General features: G+C 42.1%; 1 protein-coding gene and 1 non-coding gene across 5 annotated transcripts in view; both read left to right on the forward strand.

Annotated features, from left to right (window-relative positions):
* The window catches only part of UST (uronyl 2-sulfotransferase), a 365729-nt gene that overhangs the window by 270103 nt on the left and 74980 nt on the right, over positions 1-20646 (forward strand). For all 4 annotated transcript variants that reach the window (XM_019488345.2, XM_019488348.2, XM_019488347.2 and 1 more), the window contains exons 6-7: positions 420-517; positions 2934-3091. In XM_019488345.2, coding sequence (XP_019343890.2) covers positions 420-517; positions 2934-3091 — 256 coding nt within the window. The remainder of the gene's footprint in view (positions 1-419; positions 518-2933; positions 3092-20646) is intronic.
* Positions 19195-19337, forward strand: LOC132247989 (U4 spliceosomal RNA). The gene has a single exon (XR_009459354.1). It is a non-coding gene; the product is annotated as a U4 spliceosomal RNA (small nuclear RNA).

Here is a 20646-nt window from a genome sequence, read left to right on the forward strand (position 1 = left end):
GCACCTTATGTTTATCTGCCACCCAGCTTTCCAGTCTAGCAAGATCCTTTGGAATTCTACTCCTAGCCTTCAAAGGGTTTGCAGTTCTTCCCAATCTCATGCCATCCATATACCTGATCAAGAAGTCTCTATTCCAGCATCCTAGGACAGCTCTCTATAGAACCTCTCTCAAAACTTCCTGCCCTTCTGACATTGATCCATTTATATTGTTGAAGTAATTAAGTAAAGTATGTATCCATATTATAGCAATTTTATAAGAACATGATGGGGAACTTTATCAGAAGTCATACTAAAATATAAGTATACTATGTCCACTGCATGAGTAATATCTGAAAGCAAGAGAAAGTTTTTATGGAGATTATAAGAAATAATACTTAACCTTAGTTTTTTTCTTTTCTTTTTTTTTCTTCCCTCCTCAGGACATTAATGTATGTATTCTTGAAAATTATCCTGAGTGTTCCAATCCCAGGTTATTTTACATCATACCATATTTCTGTGGACAGCATCCAAGATGCAGGTAAATATATGCATCTCAGACCTGATGTAATAAAGAAATAGACATAAAAAACAGGTACCAATAGTTATATCAGACATGCAATTGATTTTTTGCTATCTTAAATTCAAAAGAAAATCTGTCTTGTGGCAGTTGGTGATAACTGCATGCATATGTTACAAAATAAGTAAAGTAATGTAAATTTTGCTTTTCTTTTTCATTGAATCCATGCTTATAATTCACCAAATCTAAATAGATTAGTATGGATATAGTAAAAAAATCACAGTGACAGTGTGTGTAACACACACAGTTTTAATTATGTGTTAATCAGTTTCATTGTAAATGTTTCCCTAAATTGTGAGTTCCATTTCCATAATTAGATTCAGCTCTGCTCAGATGTTCTGAAGGAGTTAAATGCCTTCATGACTCTGTTTTCAATAGAGGACTCCTAGTTTGTTTTGGCCCTGATGTAGTAAACATTTGTGGTCCTGTATTTAACTTCATGCACACAAGCAGTCCCACAGATGCCAAGGAGATGTCTAAGTTACCATAATCGGAAGGGGAGCTACAAGAAGTAGGGACAGAGGAGTAGGCCATTATGATGCCATGGACCAGATCCTGTTCCACTTATTAGTCAACTACATGTGTTCTGTTCCACCCTGCTCAAATCCCTGAAAAAGCATTACCATGACTGCTTTTATTACATGGCACCATCGTAGCCTTAAGACTAAGTCACAAAGAGCGGTAAGTAGGAAGAGGATCCTTCTGTTTTCTCTGTTAACAGTTTTTTAGGGACTAAAATAGCATGGAACAGGATCGGCTTAGGTGCTCAGGTACATATAGGTTCCCAATAGGTAGAATTCTGTACTGCTTCTGTGCTGGAGACAGAGCTGTGTAAAGGGAGTAGAGTGCCACTGGACAAATGGTATGTCTCAAATTGACTGTCCACCTTTTATCTGGCTGCAAAAGATGGCTATATAGAAGGAAAGGCTATTGTTTAGCAATATACAGAATTGAAGTTGATGTAGTCAAGCCATTTTATTTGGATCTCCAGATAAACTGGTAGGCAAAAATTGTTGGGACCAACAAGTATTTATGGCATGTGCCATTAAAACCATGATGTCTATCACACTGTGGTCCCTGCACTAGTGAAATGAGGTGCTGATGTTTCTAATAGCACCCTACATACAAATCAGAAGGAAAGTCCTGGGGACTGGGATTGGTTACAAATATGAACTAAGAAAATACCCAAGAAAGAATAAATGGGTATGGATTTGTGAAGGAAAGGATTGTGTGATGCTGTGTGTAAAACAGCATATTTGATACTGTACATCATAAGAATTGCTTTCTTGCCAGGGTTGTAAACTTAGGTGGCAGGCTTTAAACATGATGAACCTAGAGTACCAGATATAGATTTGGGTCCACTGCTGATATTGTAGGACTCCCACCATTTTGCTTAGAAATGGTGTACACATTCCTCAGCCTGCCTGTAAAATTCAGCTCAGTCCTTTAAATCCTCTCCACTTTTCTGCCCCGCTTCAAGAACGACAGAGCATACTGAAGAGTGTACCTCAGTCTGCAAAGACATTACATTCTTTCCCTATAGGCACAAGGTCCACTAGATCTCTTTCAGTTCTGGGTGACCCCCTTTTTCCTTTACCCATCCTGAACACCAACAGCAAGTTGCAAAGATAAAGGACTCCTGGAGGTTGCTAACTGTGAATGTCCAAGTCCTACTTCTGCTTCACTTAACTCTGCCTCCCTAATTCTGCAAGAAAAGCAAAAAACCCACCTCATTAGGGTCTAAACAACCCTTAAAATTGGACTGATACTCAGCATCCTAAAAAACATCTCCTATAGTACAGGTGCAGGGAGAAAGCAAAGGGTGGCAAGAGGGAACAAGGGAAAACCCAGAGAGATGTGAGAAAGAATGGCCAATGAGTTGGCCAACGAGAGGTGGAGACCACCCCAAGAGGAAGGGTCTTCCTTATGTTCTGCAGTCCACCTTAAGGGCCATTCACAGACCAAGTCCTGTCAAGTCTTCCATCCACATAGATGTATGGGTGGCTTTTTCAGAGCATAAATACACTGTTTTATGGGTGAGTGGTTTTGAGCTTCTTAGAGGAAGATGTCAAGAGAATTGAGCACTGCTGCACAGTCCCCAACTTAATTTTAAGGGAATTATATTTTAACAAAGAAAACCATATCTAGATGATTTGTGAATAGGTTTTATGAACCACATAGACCTTTACTCTTTCTATTTTCAATCAAAACGGTTTGTAAAATTATTCTGATCCAATAAAGTAGAGTATCACAAAGCCTGCCTGCACATCTACAGAAATCCTGCTTGAGGACTAAGTATTTTTTTTCTTATGTGAATTTCCAAAGCAAATGCACTATTTTAAGACCTTTTATTTTTCTCCCCTTAATATCCACAAAGGGAGCCTGGTGAATGGGCCCTTGAAAGAGCAAAATTGAACGTGAATGAAAATTTCCTGCTTGTGGGGATTCTGGAAGAGTTGGAGGATGTGCTGCTTTTACTGGAAAGATTCTTACCTCACTATTTTAAGGATGTGCTCAGCATTTACAAAAACCCAGGTAAGTTTTTCATAACAAAGCCTTTCCTCGTAGTTACAGTTTCAAGGTGCCTGTAGCTGCTTAAAGACGAGAAGTTGTATCTTAGTCAATAAAGCAATAACAAAATAGCTCAATAAAAAGACAATAAATGGGTTGGAATAATGAGAATATGGCGTTGTATTCTTGTGAGAACAGCTTCTGTCATTGGGCCAGATGCTCCCCTCTGCATTACAAAAGAGTAAAAGGGGTGGGGGAAGTGGGCACACCCTTACAGATACATTCCCAAACTCATGGAAGGTGGGGGGTGGCTCACTGTTAATGTGATGATCATTTGTTAGAACACTGGAGTGGGGTCTCCAACACAAGGAAGGGAGTCAGGGAGCCAGGATACCTTCCTAGCCAGTGGGGAAATTATCCAGTGGGAATCTATAAACTGTTCCATTGCTCCTTACATCATAAGTTGTCCCTTCTCCAGCTTTCCTTTGTTAAAGAAGTAATGAAGAGTAATGCTGAGAGAGAAGCAGCTTTGGGGAAGGAGTGGGGACTAGGAAAGTGGCAAACAGCCTAGAAGATCTTGCTTATTTTTAAGGACCTCCCTGTGATGAGCAGAAATGAGAGCAGATATCCCCAGCTATTCTTGATCTTTACATGGTTCTAGAGCAGTACTACAAACCCCTGACTCATGAGTAGAAGTGTGGTCCACCTCTGAAGTTGATGCATGGAGAGATTCTGGAATATGATTTCATCTCCTTGAAGTTTTTCTGTGTAAAAGCAGAATTTCACCTATCTTGCCTGCACTGAAATTGGAGAATGGTGGTGTTTATTAGGAAGAGCTTTGGGGAACTAATCTCTTTTTACAGTGTTATTAATTTTATTCTTCCAACCTTATTTCTTAAGGCTAAAAATAGAAAAGGAGCAGTTTCCTTGTTAAAAGCCCTCCCCCTTCTCTCCTTTCATTACTCATGAATACATGAGTGTTTTACTTCCAGTGGTACTTATTCTTAATTTATAAGTAAATTTTACACTCATGAATATGAAGAGCTAATAAAACCAACTGGAGCTAAGAATAATTACAGATGTAAGAAATCTTCCACAGCTATCCTCAGTGATACTCAGTACTCCTGATCCACAACACCCTCTGCTGTTCCTTTCCCAGGCCTGATAAACAACAAAGGTATTATTATCATGCCAGATTGCACAGTAGCTCAGTGAAGGGACCAGAAGTCCATAACTGGCTATGATGAGACTCCAGCTGTGACTAGAGCAAGGATTTTAAATTAGACCTGCACACTTGACTGATAAGCACACTAACCCGGTTTGACACTGTGGATGCTCCACCTTGCCAGCTTACCGCATAGTGAAGATTAAAAATAAATTTTAGGAAAACTTTGTCAACTGAATAGCACCCTTGTGAGTCCCTCATAGGTGAGAATGACAGTGCTATAGTTCAGAGTTTGAGTCGCGCACAGTAGATACTGTGCCTATACATGATAAGCATTTTTTGTCTCCAGTTTTGCAGCACCACACAATCTGTTGGTTCCCTGCAGCTGATACAGTCTTTGCTTTGCTCATTTCTCCTACCTAATGGTGTGCTGTTGGTGTGTAATAAGGTCTATGCCTTTCTCATCTAGGTAGTTGATGCTACTCATTTATGATTAATTGCTCACAGGAGTTGGCCAGTTAGCCTTGAAATGCATTCACATTTCTTCTTCTTCACTCCAGTTCACTGTAGCAGAGCCTGCTTGGTTATTCACCCATCATCCATCCAAGCTTTGCATCCAGCCCATCACAGCTGGGCTTCATTATTAATGTCTGGCTTGGCTCCATTGCTCAGTGCATCACATTGTATATTAGCTTGAGCTGAATATGAGTGTAACAGGGGACCCAAACCCTGTTACCTGGGGAGTAAGAGAAAGGGAAAAGAGGGAACTGTAGGAGGGGGCCGAGAGACCTCCTGCTCCTTTGAGAAGATGAAGCAGACTCAGCTGGATGTGGCTGCAGGAAGGCAGGCTGGCCCTTGAATGACAAGGAAAACTCTGCCCAGAGCTCAGGGCATCACATGACCAAAATGAGGTGTGGCTTCAAGCCACACAAGCCTAGGGTGGGTGTAGGCAACCTCTGGCACATGTGCCAGAGCATGGCATGCAAAGGCATTTTGCTTGGCACGTGTGCCTCGGGGCAGATGGCAGCAAGGGGCCAGGGACACTCTGTCACAACAAAGATCAGGACCCTCATGATATCCCCACTATCCACCCCAGCATGCCAACTTACAAATTAAGGTTGTGGGTGTTTTTGGCACTCTGACCAAAAATGTTGCCGACCTCTGATCTAAGGCATGAGCCAGAGCAGTCAGTCTGGCTCTGGGAGCTGCTGGGGGAAGGAGGCTGCCATAGACATTCCCCTGCACCTGAGAGCATGTGTGACCCTTGAGAAGACTGCAGACTTAGCTAGAGCTGCACCGATACATCGGTCCGATATTGGATTGGTACCTATATAAAAAAGATTGTCTATATCGGATATCAGCCCAATGGGGCCAGTTATTTGGCCAATAAATGCCTGTTCTGCGTGCAGCCACAGCACAGCATGGAGCAGAGCTGGGAGTGTGGAAAGCTGCCTTCAGCTGTAAGTTGGAAGGGGAGCAAGGAGGGAAGGGGTGGGGGGGGTGGATCAAGGCTCTCCATGCTGAGGGAGAGAGCAGGGGAAGGTGCTGCCCAGCCAGGGGGGGGGAAGGGGTCGGGCGCAGGACAGAGGTGCGTCTCATAGGGTGGGAGCAGCTCCCACCACTGCTTGCACCCCAGGAGGGCAGGGGTGGAGGGACGTGTGCCCCCAGATCTGTGCCGTGTGGGGCAGGCTGCAGCTGTGGGGTGGAGCTGTTGCTACACAGGGCTTTTCTTGCTGGGGGCTAGGCATGGAGTCGGAGCAGACTCTGAAAGGCTGCAGCCACCCCAAATTTTGCAGCAGCTCCACTCCCAGCCCCGCTCTGCCGTCCACCCGCCCAGCGCAGCCCCAGCTTTTCCCAGCACTTGGGTGGAGGAGGGATGTTCAGTCAGGGCTGTGCCAGGCAGGGGGCAGCAACTTGGGGTTGGGAGTGGAGCTGTGGCAAAATTTGGGGTGGCTGCAGCCGCCTCCCAGTGTTGCCAGAGCCCACTCTGACTGTAAGCCCAGCCTCTGGCAAGAAAAGCCCCATGTAGCACCGGCTCCAGTTCCACCTTGCAGCTGCAGCCCGCCCCATGCCTTGTAGATCTGGGGGCTTATGCCCCCCACCTTCCCGGAGTGCAAGCAGCAGCAGGAGCTGCCTCTACCCCACGAGCTGTGCCTCCATCCCACGCCCCGCCACCCCAGCTGGGCAGCACCTGCCCCTGCCCCCACCCTCACCGTGGGGGACCTTGATTTGCACCCTCCCACTCTCCTTCCCTCTCCCCTCCCTTTCACCACACCGGACTTACCACCTGATGGCAGCTGCATCAGATTGGTATTGGCTGATACGCCTCCTTAAATATTGGCTATCAGTATTGGCCCCCAAAATCTCTATTGGTGCACCCCAAGGCTGAATCGATTCAATCTTTGCAGGCTAGTCTATACTGCAGAGATTGAACTATAATAAGCAAGTAAACAGACATTCACTTTTGATTCCAGAAATGCAGCCACATGCCTGCAGTTGCCCAGGCCAGAACCTGGCGGGGGGTGCACTAGAGCACACCTCCCTGCTAAGCTGGAGCAGACAGCTTGGGCCAAGGCTAGCCTGCCCATCCTGCATTGGGGTTTCTGGGGGAAGTGCAAAGCATCCTGGGATGCTGGGGAGCTAGGAATTAACTTGAATCTGGAAGGGATCTGAGACAGAAGTTCAATAAACTAATTTAACCTAAATCAGTTAAGTCTAATATTACCTCCATCCAGGTTTATCTTTAAACTGGTTTCAGCCATTTTGAAAGCAGTTTATATACACTGAACTTCTGTTATGTTACAGATATGAACTGGTTTCCAATCACTTATACTAATTTATGTGTAATTGCTTTTGCTAGCCTCTGTGTCTGGATCTGCCCTGACCTGACTGGCTAGCTTCCTACAGTTTCAGGCAAACCTGGGTTATAGACATCTTGTATCACCTCCATCTAGGTGAATTTCTTGCCCTCCGGGGCCCTCACCCTGGGTTGATGCTGGTGGAAATCAGGAATGACATAAACTTTGCATGTTTTCTTGTCTTGTTTATTTTCCTTTGTGGGTCATACACATTTTAATCATTTTTTCTCTTTCTTCCTCTTTTCCTTGGAGAGTAAGTAACTTTGTTTCCTGAGACAGTATTTTAATAATTAAATTTACTGAAATTTATCAAACAAATGTTTGTTAGTCTTGGATATAGTTCTTCTGGCAAAGAACCAAACACTAGAAACTCCTTACTTTCAAAAATCATCTGGTATACATGTTAAATAGTAAAATATTAAGAAGGTTGGAGCTTTATTAAGCTGATGAGTTTTGTCTTCTGTTTATTCTATCAAGTAAAAATGTCAGTTTGAGCAAATTCATATGCTAAACATACACATTTCATTATTTGTCCATCTGAAATGGCAAAGGTTAATGAAATGTGGTCATGGGTGCTTTTCTTGGTGATTCGAGCGATATTTTTCTTAAGAACTAAGTCATGTAGGTAAGAAAAGGCTAATACAAATAAGGGTAAAAAGTAAAAAAATAAAAAGGGGGGCACAAGGCAGTAAGGTTAAGACAATTAAACTTCCCAATCATGGTGATCCACAAACAATATTGTATTTGAAACTGTAAATTAGATTAGTTTGACAGCGACTTTGTATATATTCTTTTCATTTTTTACACTAAACTGGCTTGCAATTTTGAAATGTATCCCAGCGCCATTTTAATTTGAGGGGGTCTAAAAACATTAACAAGCCTGCGACAGATGAAACTTTAGCAACAGAGACTATCAGGAAAATGTGTTTCTTCATCACGTAAATAAAAATGTCAGTTTGAGCTAATCCATATGCCAAATATTTTAAGTCTTACACATCTTTATAATAACATTCAGTGAAATGCTAGTGTTTTATGTAGCGGTTAAGTTTCATTAGCCACAATGTGTTTTCATCTGCAGAATGCTTTAAAAGCCGCATATTTCCCATTTGTTTGGGGTTTCTCCCCTCGTTCTGTCCTTCAAATGTTTGCTTTTCTAATGTTGGTATCAGATAGGATGCTGTAGACTGTCACTTTTGTCCATATTAACCAGAAGAGATTTTACCCAGTTTTCTCTTGCCTAAGGTCTCTTCTTATCTATGCACAGACTCCAGCCCTTAAGCATTTAACTGTTCACCACTTAGGAGCACAATGCTCACAGCTATTTGTGACAGTCAGTGTTTGCTTTTTTTTACTTTTCCTTAACTGTGGTGTTTTGAGGAAATGGAGAGAAGGAGGATCCCAACCTCCCTTTGCTGGATCCCACCCTTCCTTCCATTTGGACCTTTTTAGTCATTCCCAGCACAGGCACATGTCAGTTTTCTGACTGAGCAGCATTGGGCATAATTCCTCTGAAGGTAAGTTATTGCAACTCTTGACACAACCAGAGGGGGTTGCTAGAAAGTCTGGCATGTGGTTCATGGTCTCTTCAGGCACTGGGTGTTATGGGGCCAGGGAACAAAGTAAAGGCTGGAGTTTGGATTGGTAGATCTTGGAGCCTGCATAGACGTGATATTTGCCAGAGTAACCTTGTGCAGTAAATAAGTTTTCTATTTGAATGCTGAAGAAAGAGAGTATGTTGTGGCTGATATGACAGCATTTTCATGAGTGGGGAAAAAAAGCTTGTGAGTGGAAAGATCATATATCAAAAGTGAACTGTTGCATCTCAGATAACCAAGAAAAGCCATTGTGTAGCAAACCCACTCTACAGCTCCTGTTTCTTTTAAATAAAACTACCTTTAATGACAGATATAGAAAAAAATGGAAGTGCAGGGAATATGTAAGGAACAAAAAAAAAAAAAAAAATAGTGCAGAGCTCACCAGGCACTCTTAGCTCACTTTTTGAACTTTTTTTTTTGTTAACTATTAAGGAAGATACAGGTCCATACCAAAGTCTTGATTGGGGAATTTCAGATTTGTGGGGAATTGAGAAATTGTGACTGTTTAGATATAAACATGGATCTTTACATGTAAGCACTCTTGCCACTCCTGATTTTCCCACCGTTTTAGTAGCACAACTAAAGGAAAAGCAGTGACCAGCGTCCTATTAGCTCTGATGGTTATGTGAATGGCTTTGACCCTTACTTCCATGCCTTTTGGCTAAGGGCCCAGCTACCTTTAAAAGCAGACAGTGTTTACAGTTTCTTTTATATAGACAGATTTGGGGTTTAAATAAAACAGGAAAAAATATATACAACGCACAGAAAAGCACAGGGTTTTCTACTGCCTTTTTGTTGCGTGCCAGAAAAGTTGAAAATTAATAGCATCTAATATATAAGAATAGGTGATAAAAAATGTTTTTATTACCTCAGAACTAGCTCTAATCCTCCTCACCTTTACATAGGAGCTCATAAACTTTGTCGGCTTTGGCACCAAAAACCATAAAAATATTTTTCCTCAATACCAGGAAATTTTTTTCTGCTCCTTGAAAGTTAGTCATAGCTATAGGAATGTATAGGTCTTAATATGGAGCAAGAAAATTGAGTTAGACTTTTCAAACAGTTAACTTTACTGTGTGTAATGAAATTACTCATGCTGTCAACTGGAACAAAATTTACTGTGACAGGAAAGTGTAAAAAGTCAGATGTGTTCTTGGAAAATACAGGGCAAGCGGCTTGCAAATGAGACTGCCCCTCCAGAAAGGGTTCCTTAAAGGAACACTGTCAATGCTTAAAAATCCTATTCAAGAAGGATGTTTCTACATCACTTACTAATAACTTTCCAGAAAATTAAAACATGTTTTTCTCTTTAATCTACTTTCACTTTACGCTGGAGACAGTAGAGCTTTTAACCTTATCTGTGACTTTGCCTTTTGTCTTGTGACTAGTAGGAAATGTGGAGGGCAATGTTGATACAGGCAGTCCTCGGATTTATGACACAACTGGTTCCTGAAAACCACGTCTTAAGTCAAAATGTTGTAACTTGGAATAGATTTTCCTATAGGAAACAATGTTTTAAATGGGGGATTGGTTCCTGAACCAAGGCCCAATACCCTATTTTCACCAAAAATAACCCAGAATTTTGTACTCAATCAATTATAGATGAGTAATATAGCTACATCAATGTATTTATATTGTAAATAACGATGGATTTGTAAGGACTTCTTTGAGATGACTTTGCTGGACTTTTTGAAAGGCTCTTGGTTGGACTTTTTGAAGGGCTCTTGGCTGGAGTCTTCTCCAGAGTCTTGGCTGCAGGTTTTCCTGGAGTCTTGTCTGCTTTCGTAAAGAAAGTGTCCAAGGAAGTTTGGACGGATGTTCTCCAGGGAGATGGGTGACACAGTGAACTTGGTCGCTGGCATGGTGTTGCATCAGATCAAGCACTGTAAAGTCAAAACTGACATCAGAAAGTTGAAACAGAGTGTCAATTTATAAACATTGTACATGCAAAACATTGTAACTTGAAATGTTGTAAGTCGAGGACTGCCTATATTTGTCTTCATTATAGATCTTGGGACAAGTGATGAAGAGGTTGGGACTTCTTCCTTCATTGATATAGGAGAGGGGGAGATGAATATTAGATGTGTTTTCTTTGGAAAATGTTCTCTCTCATGCTGATGGCAGAATTAGGGCTATGACAGTTATAATAATGATTTTACCACAGTGGAAAGGACAGAGTACTTTCCTGCTTCCTACTGCCTTCAAGGTGGATCATATCATGATAAAACTCTTGGTGTAGAACAGAGAGGTCCAGATATCTGTCATGTACAACAAGGAGCGAAGTGTAGTGAAACCCATTTCCCTTTCTTGCCCATCTCTTCCTCTCTGGGCAGTACAGCAAGGCAGATCTGGCTACAGATGCACCAGTTCCCATGCAGGAATGACATAAACCAGTGATCCTCAGCCTTTTTAGATGCAAGGTGCCTCTCAGTAACTTCTGTGGAATTGAATGGCAACTAATTTATTAGTGCTTACCTTCTTTCAGAGGGGCTGATCAAGGGAGCAACCAGGCAGGAAGAGCTTGAGCTTGTCCTTATCTGCTTATCTCCTTACACCTGGAGCCTGCCCTTACGTGTGTATCTTCTCACACCTGTAGTACCCAAAGGATCTCACCGCACTCTGGTTGAGAAAACTATCAGTGGCTCTGGGTTGATGGGTCACAGCTCTGCCAGTTCCTTCTGGGGCCTTTTTGAAAGCAGATCCAAGAAAGGAAAAGGGGAAAGGTGGGGGAAAAGACTGTCGTCACCTATTTTGTCCCTTGAAAGGGTGTATGCCAGTACAGCTGCCAGCTGCAAAACAAATTGAGATGAATTATGCAAGAAAAGAGTGGCACAAAGCAGAAGCAGTGATTCTTGACTAGCAGTTCCCTTTTATTTCCCCAGACTGTTAGCCCAGTGAACATTTCATATATTAAACCCTCTCTTTCATAGTACATGGAGCTGAGTAATTTGTATTCATGAACTAATAGGATTTGTCCAGATGGTGGTGCAATCTCCCTACTTTTTCCAGTCTTTCAGGAAAACTTAGACATTACTAACTTGCAGTAGCAAATGTAGATTTGCATTTGGCTTGTGGTTCCATTTACACTCTTCATCCTGTCCAGTGAGTAGAAAATAAGAATAGGAAAACTGAAGGAATTCCTCCTTCCCTCCCCCTCCTGAGTCTGTAAGCTTTCAAAATTACCTAGAAGAATGCTAATAGCCACACTGGCTAAAGCAGCTGGCTTATTTTAGAAGGCATGGCTAAAATAATGGTGCCTGCTAAAACAAGTTTAAGTTCTGAGTACAGTGTGTAATATTATATTCTAAGACAAATTCATAGTTCTGTGTGTGGGTGGGTGAGAGCAAAAGACAGAGATTAGGGAGATAGGGTCCCCAAGGGAAGAGAAACCACTGTTTGTGCAATGACCCCTCTCAGTTTCCCAATCTACATGCCAAAAAGGTCTAAGTAAAGGCAAAAGTCATGTCAAAAGCTGCTGAATTTATTGTCTTAGGTCATCAACTGTGAAAATAAGATTTTGAGAATCAGGTCCAAACTGGAGCTTTGCATCTGAGATCCTTGAAACTTTGGGCCCAGTTGTTCCAGCTTGGGCCAATTTGTAATGAAAATTTCCATTGATTATGCATTATTTTAAATTCCACAGAAAGGACCTGTGGAAAAACAGATCAAATCTTGGACATGAACTCCTGGAAGGATTTTTAAAAATAAGCACTTAAGGGCCTCAGTTTGGAAGCTTTGCTTTGCAATGTGAACTCAAAAGATTCTCTGCGCTGAGTCGGATTCATTCTAGAGACTGTGCTAGCTTCTTCGCAGTGGTCCCTGCACCAGTAAGTTCTCCAGACAAGATTGGGGCACCTAAGAATAACTGAACCCTTTCCAAAGCAGGTATCCCTGCATTGCAATGCGTACTGCGATTGACATGCTGAAAATAATCTTTTGAAATGAGTCAGAAATGGTGATGACCAAACTAAAATTTGACTCAAGAGCAGTTTACATGTTGTCTCACCCTTTCAAAAAACTTGCTAGCTCTCAAATTCTCATTACTGCAAATGTACTTTGCTAGTTCCACTGGAAGTACTCAAGCTTGCCTGCCTACTACAAATGGAGATTTAAAACTTCTATTCCTTTCCTTTCTCATGTCTTTGTGACAAGGTATTTAGCAGAATTCATAGATTTGTTGGAATCTAACAGGCCACACTGTGAGTGCTTCTGCTATGTCTTTGAACTTGCAACCTCTGAGCTGTCAGCCATGCACCTTAGCACCCACACTGCCCCAGCCCTCAAAACTTTTATATATATCACATGTGGGCTGGGATTTTCAGTGGAACCTAAGGTTACTGGGACCTTAGACCCTACTGAGTCTCAACTGGAAGTGAATGCCTAGGTCTTTAAGCTTCCTTTGAAAATCCCAGCCTGAGTGTCTGCTCCATACTAGAGGCAAGGAGTTGTGGGCGATATCTTTTAATAAACTAACTGCATGATTGAGATAAATTAAGACCGGCTTTTGAATGGGAAGGATTCTTCATCAAGTCTCAGGAGTTGTTGTCACTATAATGGCCTGGACCATCACTGCTGCAACATCTGCTGAGACCTGATGAAGAATGCTTCCCACTCAGAAGCTTGTCTATCAGTTAAAGATATTACAGACAAAAATCCTTTTTTCTTGCATAATTTATGGACCATCACAGGTACAACTTAGTTCCAGCACTGCTCCATACTAAAAAATCTTGGAGGAATAAGCTTATGTGGTAAGTGTGAAACCCCTACCTGATTCCACATAAAACATAAGATTCATTACAAAACATTTATTTTTCATAGAATTAGAGTACTTTTCTCCCTTCACTACACTATACTTTGCATTAATACTCCTGGCCTGGACACTAAGCTGTAAAATGATTTCTTTCAGTGGTGGCATCCAGTTTCTTGGCACACCAGTTGTGCTTATTATAGAGTTACTTCTGAAGCCTCTCTTGTGGCTAAACTGGACATGTGCTGCTTTGTTTCTCTGGCGCCATCTTCCTTTGACTTATACTTCAATTGCACTTTGTTCTTGGCTGTTTGGGAATATGGTTGTTTCATAGTTTCATAGTTGTTAGGGTCGGAAGTTGTTTATGAATCCCTCTGGATATCTTGCCCATACGTTATCTGATTAGCATTTGGAACCACACTTATGCAAGTATGGCTTTGCTCCTCTCTCCCTTTTCACATCAATCAGCAGGTTCTTTGTTGGAGAGGTCAGACACTTCCTTTTGCATGCTAACCTCAGCCATTCTGTTATGAATGAATGAAGTTCACTCAGTGAATTAACTGTAAAATACAGTTGCACCATGTTGCATCATGAAAACTGAGACCTTGTACAGCGTCTCTTCCATATTTTAGCTCTGTTGTGAAAGACTTCAGGCTCCAGATCTTGTGTTTCACATCCTCATGATCCTTGCATTGTTTTCAATTTCTTTTCATCCAAACTATTGATGGGCTGTCTGGTTTTGGCCTAAACCCAAATGGATGTAATTTCATACTTTGGTGCAGTAAAAATAAAACGTATTTGTGGCTTAGGTCCACAAGGGATCAGCCAACCCAAATTTTCCACCTTCTGTATCAGACAAGAATTCATGTATTTTCTTTTGTGCTTGGGGATCATTTCAGGAGCTCAGTGATGGTATCTTGAAGGCAACTGTACTACTTAGCTAAGGAGCACCAGGGCCTCAAGAGATAATGAGGCCTCATACTAATGGTGCTGCTTTAAATTTGAAAATAATTCTAAATTCTTTGACACCTCTCTTGAACATTGCCTGTATGCAGTATAGCAACATAGCTTGTAAGTTAACAGTGCAGCAAAAGCTGCGGCATCCAGGGAAGTGATGCATTCACGTACAGGAGAAGTTGGCAACCTATGGTCCGCAGATCAAGCCTGTGGACATGGGGCTTTGGTGACAGGAGGCGCCTCTTGCAAGTGCTCTCCCAGTGCCATTGGATTTAAAATGTCATCTGTGGGTACTCCCACTTTACCCCCACAGAGAGAAATTCTGGAGGAAGCTGCAAACAGAGGTGGAAAGCCCTGGCCTCTTGAACATGGACAGAGAAATGGGGGGGGGGGGGATTTTTGCGGCCCCCCACGCCTCTGACTGAGGGGACCTAGAAGTCCTGCCTCTCCCCAGAAATTGACAGGCGGCCATCTGTCAATCTCCAGGGAGGGACAGGAGGGCACCTCTGGCCGAGGGACCCTGGAAGTGCCGCCTCTCCCCAGAGATTGACAAATGGCCATCTATCAATCTCCGGGGGAGGGGGCTGCTGCGCTCTGCTGTGAAAATGGCGCCTGATGTCATGCTGGGACCACAAATTTCAGAGGCAGCAGCCGTGAATTAGGTAGGTCTTTGTCTATAAATTATATGAACAAATCCCTTCTCCCCCCTCCCTGCCCCAACTTTGCTACAATGGATGGGGTTTGTAATCTTAATTAAATCACTAACATGCCAAGCAGGTCAAACCATCTATCACAATATGTATCTTTCAAAATTATCATTTGAATAGAAATAAGAACTGTATTGCTCACTCTTATGAGAACTGGACTGTTGACAAGCTTAATCTCCATTCAGATAACATACAAAAAAGAGAACTTTTAACTAAGTTCCACCTGGTTGGGCAGATACCCTTAGCTACACCTGAGCAACCTTACTGTCTTCGGTAGAATTGTAAAAATGAACCTGAGAGCAGAATTTGGCTTTTGGACTTTTTATTACTAGTAATGATCCATAACTCATTAAGAGCCTGGCTTGGCTTTCAGCTGTTTGCATGAGTTTGTGGGGCCAACCGTTGAGTGGGGGGTGGGAATATGGCAGGGGGGGATGAATAAAGCATCTTTTTACATGTAAAATTGAGGGATTTTGATGTGAAAGACAGGTATATGGTAAATGAAAAGTCTCACAATGCCACAATTACAGTCGCTAGTCAGATAAGAATCCCTGTTTCTTTCCCTCTTCCAGGATGTCTGCAATATATATTTTTGCACACTGATTATAAGTCCCACAAATTAAAGTACTAATACAGGATACCAGTTAAATGGATATCTCTATTACTCCAGAATTGTGCCTTGTGCCTCTAAGCGTATTAGGAAGCATTAAAAGATTTCACAGAAAATAAATTCTTACTTCAGATAACTTTACATTTAATTTCTGTGCAGTGTGACTGTCTAGTTCAGGATGGTTTAGGAACTTAGAACTGAGTTTTCATGTGAATACTGCAGTTCAGCTTCTGTCTTGTTTAATATTTATGATATGGATAGGGTTTTACCATGCACCTTACAAATTAAGGGAAATACAATACATTCCAATATGGATGTTGAAAGAAAGCATGAAGAGATTTAACATAGCTTTACTGTTTCCTTTGTACTTGCAGATAGATTTATGCTTTGAGAAGTTTAGGGTGTGATTTTATTTCAAATTGGTATGCAACTCCCATTAAAAATAGAAGTCAGAGAGACGAGGACTGTTAAGTGCTCAAAAATGGGACTTAGGTTCCTAAGATTCAGATCTTCACAGCTGTTTAATTGCAAATGAAATTCATAGGAATTAGGTTCCAAAGTCCCTTTGAAAATCAGGGCCTAAATCATTGAAGAGTTTTTGAAAGTGTTTCTCACTGTGGAAAACAATAAAAGCACCATACTCCCAGCATCGCTGCGCGCAACTCGGGAAGATGCATCTTCTGCACAAAGGAGTGCAATCAGCTAGGAGTATCAAGTCTTTTAACCCCATGGATAGATGCACAAGGACGTCAAGAGAAGTAGCTGTCTGCGGGGTTACTCTAGCCTAATGGTTCTCACCTTTTTTTTGACTCAATGCAGCCTTCAAAAAATGCCAGTTTTTAGTTTGCACTTTTTTTTTTACTACAGAAAAATAATAAGGAAATGGTTCTGTTGAAGGAACTCAGAAAGATCACAACAGGTCAGAATGGTTTTGACACTATGGGTCCCCGTTTGAAATCAAAGGGCATTTTTACAAATGTAAGCACTGCAGCTCTGGGCACTTTGAAAAGCTTCCGGCACTGCAACATTTGCAGTTGTGCAAGAGGTGAAATACATGTCAGCACTGAGAAAATGGTGGTGGCATGTTTTTGAAATAAAACACATTGGAGGTGCTTTAGCTCAAAAGTGCACTGCCTCCATTTTCTGTGCACTGATGTGCATTTTGCCGCTTATACAACTACACACGGCATAGCACATTACCCCTCAGCTCGCGTGTGGAGCAGAGCCAATAGTGTCTGCTCTGAAGCGGCAGAGCTTCAGCATGTCAGGGGACCAAAAGCATGTGTATAAATACCCTAACAGTGCTAACATTGTGTGGGACCCTGCAGAATCCTTGAAAGGATTTCAAGACACCCCAGGATGCCATTACACCCTGGTTGAGAATCATTACTCTAGCCCACCCTGTAAGTTCCCTGTAAGCAGCATTCTTGCAGTAGGGAATTCACTGTAGATCAGAGCAGGATATGGCCTTCAGTTTTGCAGACTGCAAGGGACTTGTGGGATGTGGCCTAAAGGAGTTTTCCTGGATTTCAGTTACTTAGCTATACTATTCAAAACAAAATCAGATAGAAGGCTAAACAGGAAAACAGCACAAGGAAGAACAGTTCACATTCCAGGTACTGATCCAACTGCCAAACAGAATGCACGTGCTACCTGAAGCTCCTATTTTCCCTCACTTGTATGCATTTTGGGAGCTTTGGTATGTGTCTGCTGCTGCTGCTGTAATTTGCATAGGCTTTCCAAAATGTATTTTCCAGCTATCTTGAGGACCGCCAGCATGGCAGCAAGGCCAAGCGATGTTAATTTTGCTCTAAAACACTAAGCCTCATTCGTCAATTAGACTTTCCAGAGGAAAAAGAAACGATTGAGATGGTCTCTGATTCTTCTAGCAGCAGCTGTTTTGGTAGCAGTGGCAGCGGCTCATATAACAAATGTTTCCTGATGAATGCAAACAAAAGCCAGCTCTGAAATTCCAGCTTGCTATGTACACACAGTATATAAAAGCAATTCCAAGTAGCAGAACCACTCAGCTTTACGGGTTCTTCCCGCACTCTCCCCACTTTAAATAAATTCCATATGAGTCTTGATGTTTGGTCTCTTGGGTTCTCCTGGGCTCTCCCAGAAAACATTTTTGTTATGTAGGCTGGGGAAAAATGACTGAGCATGAAGCCATGCCAGCAGAAAATATTAAAACAGAATGCATGTGCAAGAAGGTATGTGGCTTGAGGGTTATGTTTTGTTAAGACATCAAGGCTAAGTACAGACATTTGGGGGTGTTAAGGAGAGGTTAAATTGATTCAGAATGGCTGCCTGATATCAGGTAAGTCAGGGTGGGGAGGCTAGTGGGGGACTCAGGGGTCCACTGGGGGATGGGGGGAGGTGCAACCCATGAGGGGCAGGCACAAACCCGTGGGTAGAGGGGGGCAGCATGACCCACAGTTGAGTTGTGGGGTCCCCCTACTCCAGCAAACCTACACCCCCATCCCTCCCACTCCTCCCCGCACCACAATTTACTTTCTCAGCTCTAACAGTGGTGAATGCTCATAAAAGTGGCTACTCCCAGAGCAGGTTGTGGGATGGGGGTTGAGAGGGCTGGCTAGTCACAGGTGGCGGGGGCAAAAAATAACCCAGTGAAGGGGCGGAGGGGTGAAAAGAGCAGCTTGGGGGCTGGGGCCAGTGGCTGGGTTTTCCCAGCCTCAGGACTATGCAGGGAAAGTGGACAGAAGTTTCATGCACTGGTTTGACCTAAAGTTTGATACTACATAGCTCTAGGTTGGTCTTAAACTAGGTTCTGCAATTTTTAAACCAGTTTGGAACTTCTGTACAGTTACAAGTTTAGACTGATTGCTAGTCACTGAGACCAGGTCTGTAAGAGTAAGGTTGGCACCAGGACGAGCTAGTTTAAATCAGGCAGCCATTTTGAGCCGAATTCAAATGTCTGCACTTTGCCCAAGCATGCAGACTAGAATGAAGGTACAGCTGATATTTTTGAGCCACCTCAGTTGGCTGACTCAGAAAGGAAAACATGGAGAATTTTTTCATGCAACTCCATGCTATTTGACTTCAGCAAGGAATGTGCGACTCTAAATGGATTATGAATTGGGAGTGGGGGACGGGTTGTAATGCCCTCTGACCTGGGGTGTCTCTTTCTACACTGCCGTAGGGGATTTCTAGGGAATGTAAACTGCTGAAGTGGTGCGCACTCAGGGGGTAATGAGAGGTTAGTGATGGAGAAAAAGAAAGAATTTACCTAGACACTTCAGAGGAAATAGGAGTGTCCCTGAGGGGCAGTCTCTCAAATTGTTCTCCTTTTTCCAATGCACAAATCAAAGGCCAAAATTAAATGTACTATTCGTATTTCCTTCACATCCATTTATTGTGACATTCTCCAGGGTTGGTATTATACTCTGTTGTTCTCTCGATCTTTTTGGCAGTCTCTGTCCCCAAGAGTCTCTGACTGGAGTAACCTCTTCCCTTTAGGGTCCTTAGCCTCTATTCAGTGGCAGTATCATAGCCAATGAGGTTAATCCGAGGTACAATTATTGCTAATTGAAAACTGTTCAACTCATGACACTGGACTTTGGAGTGAGAATGGGATCAGTACTTGTTTTTCTCACAGGGAGAAAAGAGAAGAGGGAATCTGGCAGCTGAGCAGGAGGGAAGTTGGAGGCTGGGGATCCTAAGAAGGTCACTGGTTAAAATGAGCAAGATACTGACAAAACCAGGCTTCAGGCTGGCCCAAATGACAGCAATTATCTGTTCCTTGAAAACTCTCCATCCCTTTTCCTTATAACAGCTCTGTGCAGATGCATACATGCATAATCTCTCTTTTCCCAATCAATATTTTTTCTCTCCATACTCCATCAGTTAATCTAGTCTGGCTTCCCTCTATTAGAGTTGACTGACTGATTAATAAGTTTACAATTAGAAACCCTGGCCCTTGTTACCTGCTGGATCAATAATACATACTTTTTTGTATCTCTCGTATCTGCCTCCCTTTGTAGAATGACTTCACTTATTGCATTGTGCCCAGTGAAGTCAGGCAGTGGGGTAATTTTTAGGAGCAATGTGTCTTTGTCCATAGGATCAGTACAAGGTGTATGTCTTTGAGTATACAGAAGCTGCTGGTGCTGTTTCTACCTGAGGACTGGTCTGCCTTATTGGGTAAATACTGCCCAGCTTATTGGGTAAATATACATTAACAAATATTAGACCCATAATTCGAAAGCAGTAGCATTACACTGTAATACATTGGCTGTTGGTCTTAGCCAGGCTTTCATTAATTCATTATATCTATAGATTTTTCAAAATAAAAATGGTTCTTTCTCTGTCAGTTTTTCTCTAGGTCAGAAAGAATTTTTACCAAAAGCTGTTTTCTAGACAAGGGTCTGCGTATGCTCGTGTGTGCGCGATTGTATACATGCTCTTATATCCATATATGTATGTTTCTATAGAAGAAAAATATATTTTTTCAAAGTGTGTTGAACTTTTAACTTTGTCACTATCCCTGAGATGTTAATTGTAGTTGCATATCCTTAAGACCCAAAAACAATTAAAATTACTTTGTAATCTCAGAGTAATGTTAGGTTTGGGCAGCCCTCACATATAGCAGATGTTACAAACTTCAGAATAATAAAAACACACTGTCATCTTCTCAGTTTACTTTTTGATGTCCTTTTCTTGAGTCCTTTTTATATCACTTTTGCTGTCTGTACATCATCTGTCCATATGTTCAGTTAATTTCACTGTCCTACTTACATTTCTTCACTCTCTTGAATGATTTTTCCAATTGCATGTTTTCCTTCCTTTCCAAATTTTCTTTTAGTATATAGTATTTTTCTCATTCCTTACATTTTCATTGTATTCTTTTTCAGACTGCTATTTTCCTTCTAGATTTTGTCTTGTCTCTTCTTTGAATTAAATCTCTTAATTTTTCACTT

The sequence above is a fragment of the Alligator mississippiensis genome, chromosome 1 (assembly GCF_030867095.1).
Source record: "Alligator mississippiensis isolate rAllMis1 chromosome 1, rAllMis1, whole genome shotgun sequence".
NCBI lineage: Eukaryota > Metazoa > Chordata > Crocodylia > Alligatoridae > Alligator > Alligator mississippiensis.